The sequence below is a fragment of the Branchiostoma lanceolatum genome, chromosome 11 (assembly GCF_035083965.1).
Source record: "Branchiostoma lanceolatum isolate klBraLanc5 chromosome 11, klBraLanc5.hap2, whole genome shotgun sequence".
Taxonomy (NCBI): Eukaryota; Metazoa; Chordata; class Leptocardii; order Amphioxiformes; family Branchiostomatidae; genus Branchiostoma; species Branchiostoma lanceolatum.
The window spans coordinates 16,687,024-16,701,044 of record NC_089732.1 but is presented as its reverse complement, the minus strand read 5'-3'; the positions used below and the strand labels follow the sequence as shown (position 1 = coordinate 16,701,044).

At 43.9% G+C, this 14,021-nt stretch overlaps 1 protein-coding gene across 1 annotated transcript; it reads right to left on the bottom strand.

Annotated features, from left to right (window-relative positions):
- Positions 1 to 663: 663 nt before the first annotated feature.
- LOC136444325 (uncharacterized) lies at positions 664 to 1,912 on the bottom strand. The gene is made up of 4 exons (XM_066441834.1): positions 1,727 to 1,912; positions 1,375 to 1,503; positions 1,071 to 1,313; positions 664 to 942 (listed from the first exon to the last, which is right to left on the bottom strand). The coding sequence occupies exons 1-4, from the start codon at positions 1,910 to 1,912 to the stop codon at positions 664 to 666; spliced, it is 837 nt and encodes a 278-aa protein (XP_066297931.1).
- Between the last annotated feature and the right edge of the window lie 12,109 nt (positions 1,913 to 14,021).

Sequence of the window (14,021 nt, the reverse complement as noted above, 5' to 3'; positions counted from 1 at the left end):
TTGCGTTGTCCATGGATTCCTATCCTAGGTCATCGTGTTATTTGCACAAACGTTTAACACAATTAAAAATTTCGAAGAAATACGTATATATATGGCCTCCGTCGGTCAGTATTGACCATGGTTAAATCCTAATTCACAACAGCCCTACAGCATCGACTATGACTAAACAGCCCCATACGAGAATGGCAGTCTCTGCCACAAAAATCACATCTGTAAGCTGACTCAGTTCTGCTGCAAAGCTCTTTTCTGTGGATCCGCTTTTCTTCTGCGCTGTGCATCATTCTAGTTTCTCCTGATTTGAGCTGGACAGTGTGCATCTCCACCTGGAACGGTCACTTCCAAGGTCCTCCCAGTGTTCCGTATCAATATCTAGAGCCTTCAAGTCCCTCTTACAGATATGTTTAAAACGCAGTTGTGGCCTCCTGGTACACCTCTTTCCTGAGATCAGTTCTCCGTAGAGAAGGTCTTTGGGGATTCGGCCATCCTCCATGCGACGGACGTGGCTTAGCCAGCGTAGTCTGCGCAGTGTGAACATGGTGTGGGGAGGCCGGCGCGGGACAGCACTTCGGTGTTGGTCACTTTGTCCTTCCATGATATGCCAAAGATACGGCGCATACACCCCATGTGAAAGGCGCTTAGCCTATTCTTCTGCTTGGAATAGGTCTACCACGTTTCACTCCCAAAGAGAAGTGTGCTGAGAACGCATGCGTTGTCAACGGCCATCTTTGTCTTGACAGAGAGTTTGGGGTTCTCCCACACTCGAGTGGTGAGACGGGCGAGAGTAGTTGCTGACTTTCCAATCATCTTGTCGGTCTCCTTGCCCAAGGAAAGATTGCTGCTCGCTGTGGACACGACATATGTGAAGTGGTTCACAGCCTTCAGTTCATAGTCACCGATAGTGATGGCTGGGTGTGCTTCTACATCCTGGCCCAGCACTTCTGTCTTCTTAAGGCTGATAATCAGACCAAAGTTATTGAATGCCCTGGAGAAGCGATCCATCAAGGACTGGAGTCCCTGCTCTGTGTTAACTGCAAGTCCGTCGTCATCAGCGAACATTAGAACTCCCTTACCTTTGTTTTGGCCTTGAGGCGGTTGAGGTTAAAGAGTCTGCCGTCGCATCTTGTGCGGAGGTAAATTCCTTCTGTTGCTGTTCCAAAGGCTTGCTTCAGGAGCAGGGCGAAGAAGATCCCGAACAGCGTGGGGGCCAGAACACAGCCTTGTTTCACACCGCCGCGTATGTTAAACGGCTCAGATAGGTTGCCACTGTACAGTACTGTCCCCTTTGTGTTAGTGTGGAAGGGTTCGATGAGGCTCTGTATACGTAGCCTTGGTGGACAGCATATCTTGGGTAGGATCTTGAAGATCTCTGCTTACGATGTCGAACGCCTTGGTGAGGTCGATGAATGCTATGTACAGGGGCATGTTCTGTTCCCTGCACTTCTCTTGCAGCTGACGGAGGGAGAAGATCATGTCGATCGTCGATCTGTTGGCGCGAAATTCACACTACGACACAGGGTAGACACGGAGCCCAATACTTTGCTGATCTAACAGCACCTTAGTTGCAATTATTACACAATATGTTGCATACATTGAAAGGGCTTACTAGCCATCTGACAAAAAAGGCGATAATGTCCATCACTATCAAGTACTGAAAAAATGATAAGATTACAATAACTACATTTTTGGAACTGTTCTTAACAGATTGATATTATGAAGACATACTTACATTAGCTAAGTTCATCCAAGTAATATGTGCCACTTCGATTGCTGCATCCTTCTGAGCAATGGTGGTCCTGGCCTCTCGCAGCTCCTGTTGCAACTGGGCAACCTCCCATTCGTCGGCATCAGACTCGATCTCAGAATATGCACTGAAGTAGTAGGAACCACTGTCGTCCATTGATGGAGAAGACATTTTCATTATCCAACTTACAACCAAAACGCAAAGACAAAAGCAGGGCACGTCGAAGAAATACGTCGACCCATAGATTGGGCGCATGGTGTTCTCACGGAAGACTTCAGTATCCATTGAATATCAATGCACTGACAATAGCTTATGAAATACAATATAAGGTACGATATTGCTATTTCCAACGTCTTTCAGGAATTTAAGTGCCACAAAGTCTGTTTCTTCCCTTGAATATAAATGTAAATCTCACCTAAATATGAGTTTGTTATACAGATGTATATGAAGGAACAAAGTGGTATCTTAATCAAGTCTTTCTGCATGCCATAGGATATTACATGCTGTTTAATTTGCTGTTTTCCTTTCGTTCATAAATTTTGTTCATGATGTTATTCTCAAAATTGCAGTCATATGCTAACGAGAGCCCTTAGTAATACCACTCAAAAACTCCTCGCAGTCCTGGCGGCATGACCCAATATTATATACCGAGCTGCATTTTATCTTCTGAAGTTGTTGAGCCACAAAAATAACCCACATTACAAAAAATTACCATAACCTTAACAACAACAAATTTCTTTGTTCAATTTTAATGTTTGCAGTAATTACATATCTTCCCTGCTTGTCAACATTACAATCCTTTTTGTTTGGAAATCGGTCCGGGGTTGAACGAAAACATTACCCCTTGTAATGATTACATATAGCCCTCCAAACAGCACTCCAAATATTTTAACATTTACTGACAGAGTTACTTGCATGCTTTATTTTTATTTTAGCTCAATGGCATTTGGTGCATGAGCCAGATCAACAATATGCAGAACATATTTTGGTACTTACCCTCAAACTTCAAACATTTTGTTTCTTCTAGCATCTGAATGATTTTTCCAGAATGGGTTTCAACTCACTGATGATTTTGCCAGTTTTCTTCTTTCTCTCATGCCCATCATCATTCTGGGATGTAACCTAGCTAAATTGAAGTTTCTTTGGGAGGACTTTTTTGTATGGTACGGCATCGTGTTGTGTTCCACTTACCAGTATAAATGTATCCCCGTTACATTGTACATGTATATGCATAATTCATGCTGTTGAGTAGGGATTATCAGCCATTCATTTCCGTGTATTCTGTGGAACATCGATACCAGAAAACACGCGTGCCCATTATCTTTGAGTTGGCAACCGACTTATTCTGATATGTTATCAGCCGTCTTCTAAAGACCCGATGGCGATGCAACTCTTGGCAATTTTTGCTTACTGTTTATGATTGCAGGGTCCGCAATTCGCGCGCTTCCCCTTCCCGCCTCTAGTATATCCACAACCTCCTTCGCTACCTTCCGCTGCTGTTGCACGGGGTTTGTCAGTGTCCTCCGATTTCGGCAGTTCAGGCCTAGTAGGACGCTGCAACGACGGCTTCTTTTTCTTTAGCCAGTTAAACATTGCATTTTCCAGGTGTGCAATGCACCTAGATGCAGCATGATCTGAAATCATGTCAAAAACGCAAATGAAGTAAAAGCTTAAGAGTATATCAGTTTCATCAATTAGGTTCATTTTATTTTTTAACCCTTAAAAGTCCCCAAAAAATGGTGCAATGCAGTCGTGTATTAATATCTGAATATGTTTTGTTAACATCGTCTGCATTGACACCCGTATTTCTTAGATTTAACCCCGAATATAGCGGCATTTAAAAAAATTGACTTGTCCATTAAATCTCAATGTGCCGCCAGCCATTGTGTCGTAGATCGAATAAGGTTGGATCCTCTTGGCTGGATCAATTTCGTTACTCTTAGCTGGATCAGACTGCTAGATCAGGCTGGTTGTTCTTTGCTGGATGAGGCTGGTGTCTCTTGCATAGACATAAAAAAATGCATATCCTTAACGAGTAAAGCCCCAGTTACAAATAGCCGGGCATGGCCTCCCGACTCTCCCCCAACCATGGTTATGAGTGATTCGGGATCTAGGTCTGCTGGCGTTTGGCTGAGTTGGCTAGTGCTCGGCTGAGTCAGTTGGAGTTTGGCTGCGGCAGCCGAATGTTTTAAAAATTACTCAGGACATGCTTGCCGTCTAAGGCACCCAGTGCATCATGAAATTTCCACCTTGCTCCGAATTCCTCTGCTTTCCACTGCCATTCGTCCTGAGTGGTAGGCAAAGCAGCAACCTCTTCGGCATATTCTGCGATGTTTTCTTCACAGACATCTCTTACTAAGATTGATATAGTGCAGGCTGCCACTCAAATCCCATACATCAATGACCTGTAATAATCTCCAGTCGCCAAAAGACGCAGCACTATGGGCCATCTTTACACCATTTGACAGGCATTGCACCACCAGGTGTCGTTCTTGCTGATTCTCGGACCAAGCCTGTCAATCAACTCCTGTAACATTTCCGCAGAAAATTCCTTAATGATGCTTCATCTTCGTCCCTTAATTAGGTCGGCCACACGACTCTTATATTGGCCCAGAAATGGTCTCCTTAACAGCCAAGGTTTCGTCCAGAATCGTCGAACTCGTCTTCTGTTTCGTCTTTTCTATCGACAAGAGGGCCGATGGCTTCCTCATCTTCAACGATTTCCCTTTGACGTTCCACGAGGTTTTTTAAACAATTGAAGCCTCTGTACAGTGGATATGGTCAGAATTCCTCCGCCGTAAGTGCCGGGAAGTCACTAAGCTCATTGGGATTTTTAACATAATGGACCCTTCGTTTTCTTGTAGTCAATGATTTTGCCAATTTATTTCGTGAGAAGGTCGGCGAATGGTTGTGAATTGGTTAGGAGAGAGTCTGCAGTCTGGGGCTAGTGGTCGGGGAGGTTGGGAATAGGTTAGGAAGCATTCGAGGGTTGGTTGTGGGTGAAGACATGAAGAAAGAAGCTGAATTAATTTTACCACCATTTTTTTATTTTTTTGTCTTTCTGTTCTTTTTTTTTGTCCATTCCCTTAATATCTTGATCTTAAATGCTGCTTTGTTGTGGTTTAATATGTTGGTAGTGAGTGTGTTGTAGGCTTTCACAAATCTATACTAGAATGTTCTTGTCAATGCATGTGTTCTGGGTTTAGGTTGTGAGTAACCTCTTCCCTGAGATAACCTTGTGGTGTGACTTTGTGCTTTGACCATGGTTCTTAGGCTGTAATTCTTATGACATTTTAATGGTCACTAACTTATGAAGGAACTGATTGTTGTTATATACATCCTTTTTCTTCACTGATGCACAGTTTAGTGTATGACTCATGAACTATGTGTTTTATTTCCAACTAACCTCGCAGCTTGGTTTTCAATTACCTGTAGTCTGTTTATTTGTATTTCTTCCTGATTTGGTTTTCATGCAAACTCTAGTAGATATGTTGATCAACTCTGAGCCCCAAGAGCTCTGCTTGAGTTACTTGGGTTAACCCCCCCACCCCCCCCCCACCCCCACCACCACAGCGAGATCCAATATCGGTTTATGATTTAGAAGTAGTATTGGTTTATTGCACAAAGATGCATATGGCAGCCTGACGGCTAAATTGCATGAAAAACTACGGGAATGTTGGAAAATGAAGATTCAGGCAGACAACGTAAAACGCAGCTCGCCGCCAAAGTTTAATCCTGTTGTAAGCAACAAATTTCAAATCACTCTAGGCGAACTTCTTTGACGATGTAATAATTGTGAACACGTGTCATATAGAATAGTTTACGGTGACTGCCTAGGATAGTGGATTTTGGTTTTCTAATGTTTAAGATAAGAACACTTCCTACTTCTACAGCACTGGGTGCTGAAGCAAATGGTGTAGTGTCATCTGCATACATGGCCAGATCAGCGTGTTGAGTTGTGGTAGCCGGGTCTTTGGTATAGAGACAGAAGAGCAACGGACCCAGGCAGCTCCCATGAGGAAATCCTGACTTGGTCTCCTGACAAGTTGAGAAGTCTCCATTAATGCAAACAGCCTGACTTCTGTTTGTTACATGGCTATCCATCCAGTTTACTGCTGACTTTGTGAAACCTTAGCTTTCCAATTTGGCTATCAGGTATTTTCGTGATTAAAATTTTTCAAAGGCAGCGCTGACACGAAATCCGGTATTTATGCATGCTTAAACGCAACGTAAATTTGACGTTTTTCCGCAAGTTAAACACCCCTATACGTTTGCTTAAAGATTGCCTTTAAGGTGTCCTTTCCGGGAGTGCGTTCAAGTACGTTTCTTCACTTCTTCATGTGTATTTACGTGACTAGTCGACGCGTTAAGGCGTCGTTAAGGACAATTTTCCGTACGTTCATGGAAGATTTTGGGCGGAAAATATGCGTTTCTTAAGACCAGTCCGTAACCTTTCGTCCATCTTTATAATTCATTTCCACACCATTTTCACCTACGTTTATGTTTCGTTCAACCAGCCTGAAAGGTCACTTAAAATCATACCTTCCTCTGGCTTTCCGTGATCTTTTTAAAACCTCAACGTGCTACAAACGTGCTCTCTACCATGCGTAAAGGCGTCGTTATGCACAATCTTTCCGTACCTTTACGGAAGATCCAACACAAAAAGTATGCGTTTCTTGAGACCTTTCCGTAACATTTCGTCCATGTTTGTAATCATTTTCCGTCACGATTTTCTCTACGTTTATGTGTCATTCACGCAGCCTAAAAGGCAACTTAAAATCAAACCTTTCCTCGGGCTCTCCTGATCTTTTTACGACCTTAATGTGCTACAAACGTGGTTTCTACAATGCGCAAAGCGTCGTTATGGACAATCATTCCGTACCTTTACAAAAGATCCAACACGGAAAGCATGCGTTTCTTGGATAACATTTCGTCCATCTTTATAAATCATTTTCGTCCCAATTTGCCTACGTTTATGTGTCGTTCACGCCGGCTGAAAGGGTTGCTTTTAGCCATTATGATGCCTTTTTTGGGGCTTTCCGTACCCCCCGTACCCCCCGTGACCTTTCCACGAGCTTTACATGCTGAAAACATGGTCTCTACAATGCGTTTCCTTTTCATTCCACAGTAGCTTCACGTGATCTAATTTGATCCTTAACGACGACTTAAAAAAAACGTGACACGAATGGCTTAAACATTCAGACTCCCATATCCCCCTTTAATAATATAAATATACAAAATACGATTTCTCAAATGGACTACCAGCTCTATCAAAAATATTACTTTTACCATATTAGCATCATACTATTCAGGCTATTCCTTAGAATCCTTAACCCAACTTACTATTGCAACGTGCTTCCAACCCTAGCTAACTATTACATCTACACCCAAACCCCTAACACTAACTAACTCATCTATGTCTAAGTTTTCTTCCCTCTCGTATTCTAGTCTGTCAAGCTGTTATCCAGCTGGCTTGGGCTCCTGTCCCCCTGCCGCATGCGCCTTATGATTACCCACGCGGGGACGCCCTCGGGTGCCTGCCTGTCGGACACCTCGGCACCCGTGCAGCTCCCCTCTGTGGGCAGACCTTGTCCAGGGAGTTCTTCAGTTTCCGGAGGGAATTGGACTCGAAAGCCAGCTGCCTGACAGTAAACCCCCCCTGACCCTCTTGCCCGCTCGATTCAGAGGACATGTATGCCTGGTCCAGGATCTCCGCCGCTCTCTTCTTGAGTTTCTCCGTCCATGTAGCGCTGCCGCTGTCCGTAACTTTCTCCAGCATCCTTCCCCTGCGTTCCACCTTCTGTAACAAAAAAGGTACAATTGTTACCTACTGACATTTATGAGTCCAGTTACCAAATATCACTTATGACAAACCATTGAAAACAAGTACTGCTATGTGATACAAATCATACATTCTTATAAGTGTACTATGAATTGATGCATAAAACTTCCCTGCAAAAGACGCTGGCGCTTTCTGATCTTTTCTCTGTGGGCTGTCATCCTCCCCTTCTCGCGTTGCACTTGGTCGTCTTTCTTCGAACGGTTGTACCTCCTTGCAGCGTCTAGAAAGTATAAATAGCCAATAGAGGTTTCAATCTTAATGTTGTCAGATGCTACACGAAGTTGTCCAACAGTTTTGAACCCATAAACAGTTGTAATTATATATTGTAGAGAATACTTTTTTAATGTATCTGATACAAATTGTACTGATAAAAAGGTGTACAGGGGTGTCACCTTCTTTCAGTTTAAGCCTTACCGGTAATTTCAGACCAAAATGACAGAAATCTTCACTTGTGAAAATCAAAAAGAACCAATCCTTAAAGAAATGTGATACTGTTGTTGACTAATCCTTCAAAAACCGCACAGCTTGGTCTCAAAATCTAGTATAAAACGTTCTACATTTGAAAATTTGAACTTTTTTTAACTTTATTGAATCACCACTTTGCAGGCATTTAGCCTGAATTGTGTTGGTGTTTACAAACTTCGTTATCAACAATATTTAGAAATGTTATCCAATTCTGAAAACATACTTAAAATTTATATATAACAATTTGCTTAGAATTACAAATTACAGACATTAACTATACAATAATTGCACGATGAGTTAGGCAGACGTCATACGAAAGTTGATGCATATGGGATATAGTGCGTTAATTGTGATTCAACGTGGCAAGGGCCCTGGGGATAAACGATTGCGAATGTCTGTTGGACCGGCTCAATGGCAGCTTAAAACGGGGAGCCCGACGCAGCTGGTACTGACACTCAGTGGCCGGCTGCAGGAACTGATGGCAAGGATGGGTGGGGTCAGCCACCACCCTTCTGAGTTCTCGTGTTGTCGCCTCTCGTCTCCGGGACTCCAAGGTAGGTAGCTGCTCGTAGGGTATAGAGTTGATCCTACAACAGGACCTCTGGACTTTCTCCAGCTCTTCAGCCAGACCGCGGGGTAGACCTCCCCACACCGGTGAGCCGTACTCCAGTACTGGGCGGATGAATGCCTTGTAGATGTCGAAAAGTACGTCTGCTGGTAGCCCGGCTCGTTTCGACAGTCGCAGGTAGTGAAGCCGAGGGCGGACCTTGGACAATATGTAGTCAATGTGTGGGCCCCACGACAGGTCATCACTGTTAACTCAAATCACATTTGTTAACAGCCTAAACAATATCAGCTCCACTGATTTTTTACGGACCGGTTTTTCTGGACCGGTCCATTAAAAAAATACCGGTTTTCTACCAACCCCTAATTCTCAGCATGACATTGTACCCCAGTTGTATCTGCTGTACAGAAGAGAAATAAAAAATAAAAAGGAAGGAGTGTAAAACTTATCCGGAGTTTTACGGAGGCCACTACAATCAATTCTGTACCACTAATGAAGATTCTAAACAAGCAAACCTGTAAACCCGCTCCGCTTCTGTATCCTATAACCATACATTTGACCTTGTGAATTTTAAAGTTTGTCCTTTTTCATTAAGCGGAAGGTAACGTCGCTACATTCCATTTTGTATAAATGATACAAAATGGCACCGGTGTGGATTTTTGTGACAACGAGAGACTTTTAAGTAGAAAAAGACGTGTGTTATAGGACTTGGGGTTGTAGTTCTATAGTATCAGTGGAATTGTACAGTAATGCAAAATGCAATGAAAATAGTGCTAACACGTTACGATTGTGTTAACTATGTATAAATGCAGTAGTTACCATGGCTGCTTCCAATCATGGGACTTCATGTTCTAGAACTTCTCGAAGGAACCTCGTGGGTGCGATATAAAATTGACTGGGACATTGACGGTTGAACTGAGGCTGTCTGCTTTTTCCCGGTCGTCTTTCGTCAAGGTCATGAACCTGCTTCATTTTGTCCACTGCTCTTGTCCGCTGTTCTTTGCTCACCCTTTTCTGTAAATTGATTATGGAGGACCTTATTTTTGTCTCGATTCAATATCTATTAAATGAAATTGAGAATATTTTCTAAACATGTTTAATCATGATACGTAAAAATGATAATAACCTCTGGTTTTCGGAAGTAATGTATTTAGATTTAACACGTTCAAAGACAATTGTATAGTTGGGTAACTTACTTTCTTTGACGAAAGCCCAGTTCGTTCATTGCTTGGTTCTATGTCCTCTTATTGGTCTTTCTCGATCTGCTCCCAACACTCGGGAAAGCGACCGAAGTGCCTTTCTTCACTTCTGACAGCCTCCGTGTCGTCATCACCGACTATGACACAACGGACTTTCTCGATAATGTTCTGAAATATTTAACACAACAATCGTAACTTCTCAAGTTGAACCCGGGAGCTCTGATCAATCATCTACGAGGACTCTGAAAATACACGGGGTGATGCTAGCTTGCTTTAAGCTGGCAATTGTGCGAAACAAAGATTAATTGTAAGAAGGAAGCGCTGTTTTATTCATAATATCAGCATGACCTTACCGTGCCAGTGTGCTGAATCTCAACCACGTAGTTATTGTGGCTGTACGTGTGGAGACGACGCCACTCTTCCCTCCCGGTATTTCCCGCAGCCTTCTGTGCGGTCGCCAGGAGGGTCTTGGGCAAGCCCGTGTGTGGTCTCCGGTTTCCACAGGTTTGAGATGATGTCCATTCCCTCTGCAGTGCGGAATTCAATTATTTAGTTCCCTGGGTGATTGGAAGTTAGCATTCACCAGACTCAAGGGTCTTACCTCTAGTTATCCTTTGATCTTGGTAAGGGATTTTAAAGAAGATGCAGCTTGCTGCACACCAGGACTATTATAACTTTGGGGGGACGCAATAGATGTGTGTCAGACTCAAAGTTTGAGGAGTCGAAGAATGTGCTAGAAAGATTTGCCAAGGCACAGTAAGTCTAAGCAGGCCCAAAAAACTGTTAGTTACTTAGGTATTGGTACATATATGAACTAAGACCCTAGCAGTTATGATGAAACCAGAAGTCACATCTGCCACATGTAGAACAGACTCCTTTGTGTTTGAATGTCTCCGCCTTCCTACATGAACAACATGTATTGGGTATTTAGGCGGCTGGGGACCGGGGTTCGTTTCCAAACCAACAGCTTGAGCAATAAGGTTGGAACAGAACTAAATTAGGCAAAGTCTATCTGATGTTTGAAGGACTTGTTTCATTAGAAGGCCAGTTGTAGCAAAGTTGATTTTGTACCAAGGAGATAGTTGAGTGTTATTAAGCTAAGAACTGGGTACGAAAATGGCGGCGCGCTGGGGCCGGTAAACAGCAAACATGGCGTTCCACTCCTACATACCCTACCTGGTCAATGTCCAACAGTTGAGGCATGAATACTATTCAATACTAGTAGTAAAAAGACCACTGACCTGGTGACATGACGGCAGGAGTGAACTGGGGGACCGACACTTACGTGAGTGGTCGCCAGCGAGCACCCAAGACGGTGAACTTTTGTCGGAGATGTTACGTACTTGACCTCACCTTTATAATCGGGCAGAGAGATCTGTGGGTTATCCTATCTGTCACGCTTTATTTCAGGTCCAACACACTTCAACTTGTTCCTAACACAGTCAGGGCTCTAATAAGGGCATGTGCAGAAAAGATTTGCGAGCTTGCTTAGAAAATACCATTTTTACATTTTAGAAGCTTAGTGATATCATTGACATTACAATAGCCATGATGATAGGTGAGATCATATATGGGAAATATTTTTGTTAAATGATCATACAACGAAATTCTATTCTTACCATTTTGATATTGAAATTGCTCCGGAGGAAAGCATGGTAGGACAACATCTGTATGACGGTTGGTCGCATAACCTTGAACCAATGAGTCAACCAATCTTGAGTCAATGTAACAGCTGTGCGCCTCGGCCAAGATGTCAAGCTGTTGATGGTTGGCAAACAGGAGGTGGCGTCTTCTCCACCGGTTGCCTTCCACTGGGACGTCGGCTCGAAGGATGTCATCTGAGATTAACCGCTCGTCCAGTTCGAAGTTCATTGCTCCTTAGATCTAATTTTGCCTTGTCCCTGTTTACTCGACGCTGCAATGCAATGTGGCTAGGCAGCCCTTGGTGATGTCCAGCCTGGAGAAGGATATCTTCTCCTTCTCAACGCCCACAGTCAATTTGGTGACTATTATGGCATATGACGTTTCTAGAGCGCAACCAATGACTGGTTGTGTTTCGAACCCCCTAAACATCCTTATTCGTATTATCAAATAACGTCATCAGTCCATGAGCCAAAACACATAGTTCAGATTTCGTGCCATGGTCAGTCAACATGGTCAATCAACATGTTTCATTCTGGAAAATGTTCAAATCTGGTCTAAAATGACAATAAAACACTACTTAAAAGAAATAACCCATTGAATGTACAATAACGTATTGCTGAAGAACTAAGCAAGCGAGACGACATTTAACTTGTTCTAGAGCGTGACCCATCGACTGTGGGTGTCTTAGCGGCGGCGCCTTTTCCGTGGCCCGTCCCCACATTCCCAGCAGACGAACTGGGTCACGCCCTCTCCTAACCCAAAGCACTCGTTGTCGCTCCAGCGCCCGCAGATGTAGCAGTTGACAAACACTTCCCCGTCCTCCTCCTCGATTCCGCAGACACATCCGATTTCGCTGGTTTCTGGTGGGTCGATCTTGCGGCGGTTTGTTGGAGTAAGCCGGGCCGGTCGTCGTGGTTTTGCACCGTTCACCTTCCTCGTGCGTGAAGGTGCACGAGGTTGGTGGCTGTCGGCAGTGTCCAATCTCCTCCATGGCCGCTTTTGATGGAGTCGACGCGGTCTGCCGCCTTGTGGTGGCTCCCTCTCTGGCACGTTGGCGATCGGCTGCAGGTCATTCTCTGTGCAGTATGCAGAGAACACTGCGTTGTCGTCAGGCGAGAGAAATGCCGACCTCTTCCTCTCCGCTGGCTGCAGCCTCTCACGGTTCCTCAGGAAACTGGCTTCGCGGTCGGCTACAGCCTGGAAGAGTCCGTCTGCCTGGACGTGCTTGCACCTGTCCATCCCGCATCCTCGATGGACGTACGTAGTCAAGACTGTTGCACTCCCCCGTCCCAACGTTGGCAATGTTGCATCCACCACCGCGACGAGGGACACCAGTTGGCACAATCAAAATGACAAAACAGATGATGCTGGTCAGAGAAATATAAATTTCAAGGTCTGTGTCTTAATATGTCTGTAAAGGAAATGTATTAAGAGCCTTACATTTATTACAACTTCTTGTAGATTGTGCTTTTCAGAAAAATAGTTAAAATATATTAAGTTGTGCAGTACTGTTCGGGAACTTGACATGCACTTTTACGTATGGCAACTGTATAAAACGTTTAAGTTGTTGATATATCTGTAGGATCTATAGCAACAACAAATATTCTTACCGTGCTTGAAGTTCTGCAGTCATCTCGTTGTCGGGGACGTGGTCGCTTCCGCCCAGCGTTCAAGAGAAATAGTACTCTGCCATGTAGTGCTCTGTAGCGGGCTTCCTTTGGTCACTCCGTCTCGGGCAGGTGCTGAGTGGCATCGTCGTCCCTTGCCCGTAGTGACCATATCTGCATTAGACCGGCCGTTGTGGTCTTCTTTCCGTCTGGGCGGATGCCAGTAATCGTTGTGATCAAATTACTGACATTGTGGCACACCAGTCTGTCAAGGGCATCGTCATCATTGCTTCGTAGAGCTCTTTCTGTCCTGTTGTTGGTGGGCCATTTGTCTCCAAGAAGGCGACGACGGGTGCCATCAACTGTAGCCTCTAGCCATCTGTTGGACATCCAGTTGTTCTCGATGTTACTACAGATGCGCCGACAGATGTCCTCATCCACACCAGTGCTTGCAATAGACGCATTTACGATGCTGAATCTCGCCCAGGCCTCCTCGCTGTCGTCGCTACGACTAATATATTTGAAAGCAAGCTCTATGGTCTCTCTTGCTTCCTCTGGTACTCCCAAGAAAATGTAAGTCTGAAAAATGGCGGAGGAACGGCTCCAAGATGGTGGCCATCGGGCTGGCTATCCAAGCATGCGGACGTCATTAATGGTAGGCGGATGATCTCCAGGTAGATCTACGGGAGCAAGGCCATGTTGAACCTCGTAATCCATATTCAATATTATTGACATGAAATCTCCAGATCGTGTATAGCAATGAGAAAAATGTTTATTCGTCAAAATGGACAGAACAAAATCTACAAGTTCCTTATTGACAAGTTATTTACAAAATGCCAATATCAAAAATCGATGTATGTCATACACAATTTTAAAAAAAAAGTACACCAACTACACTAAATAACAACTTAATAACATTAACAACAAAACAAGGCAATAATTAACTCAGTTTAAACCC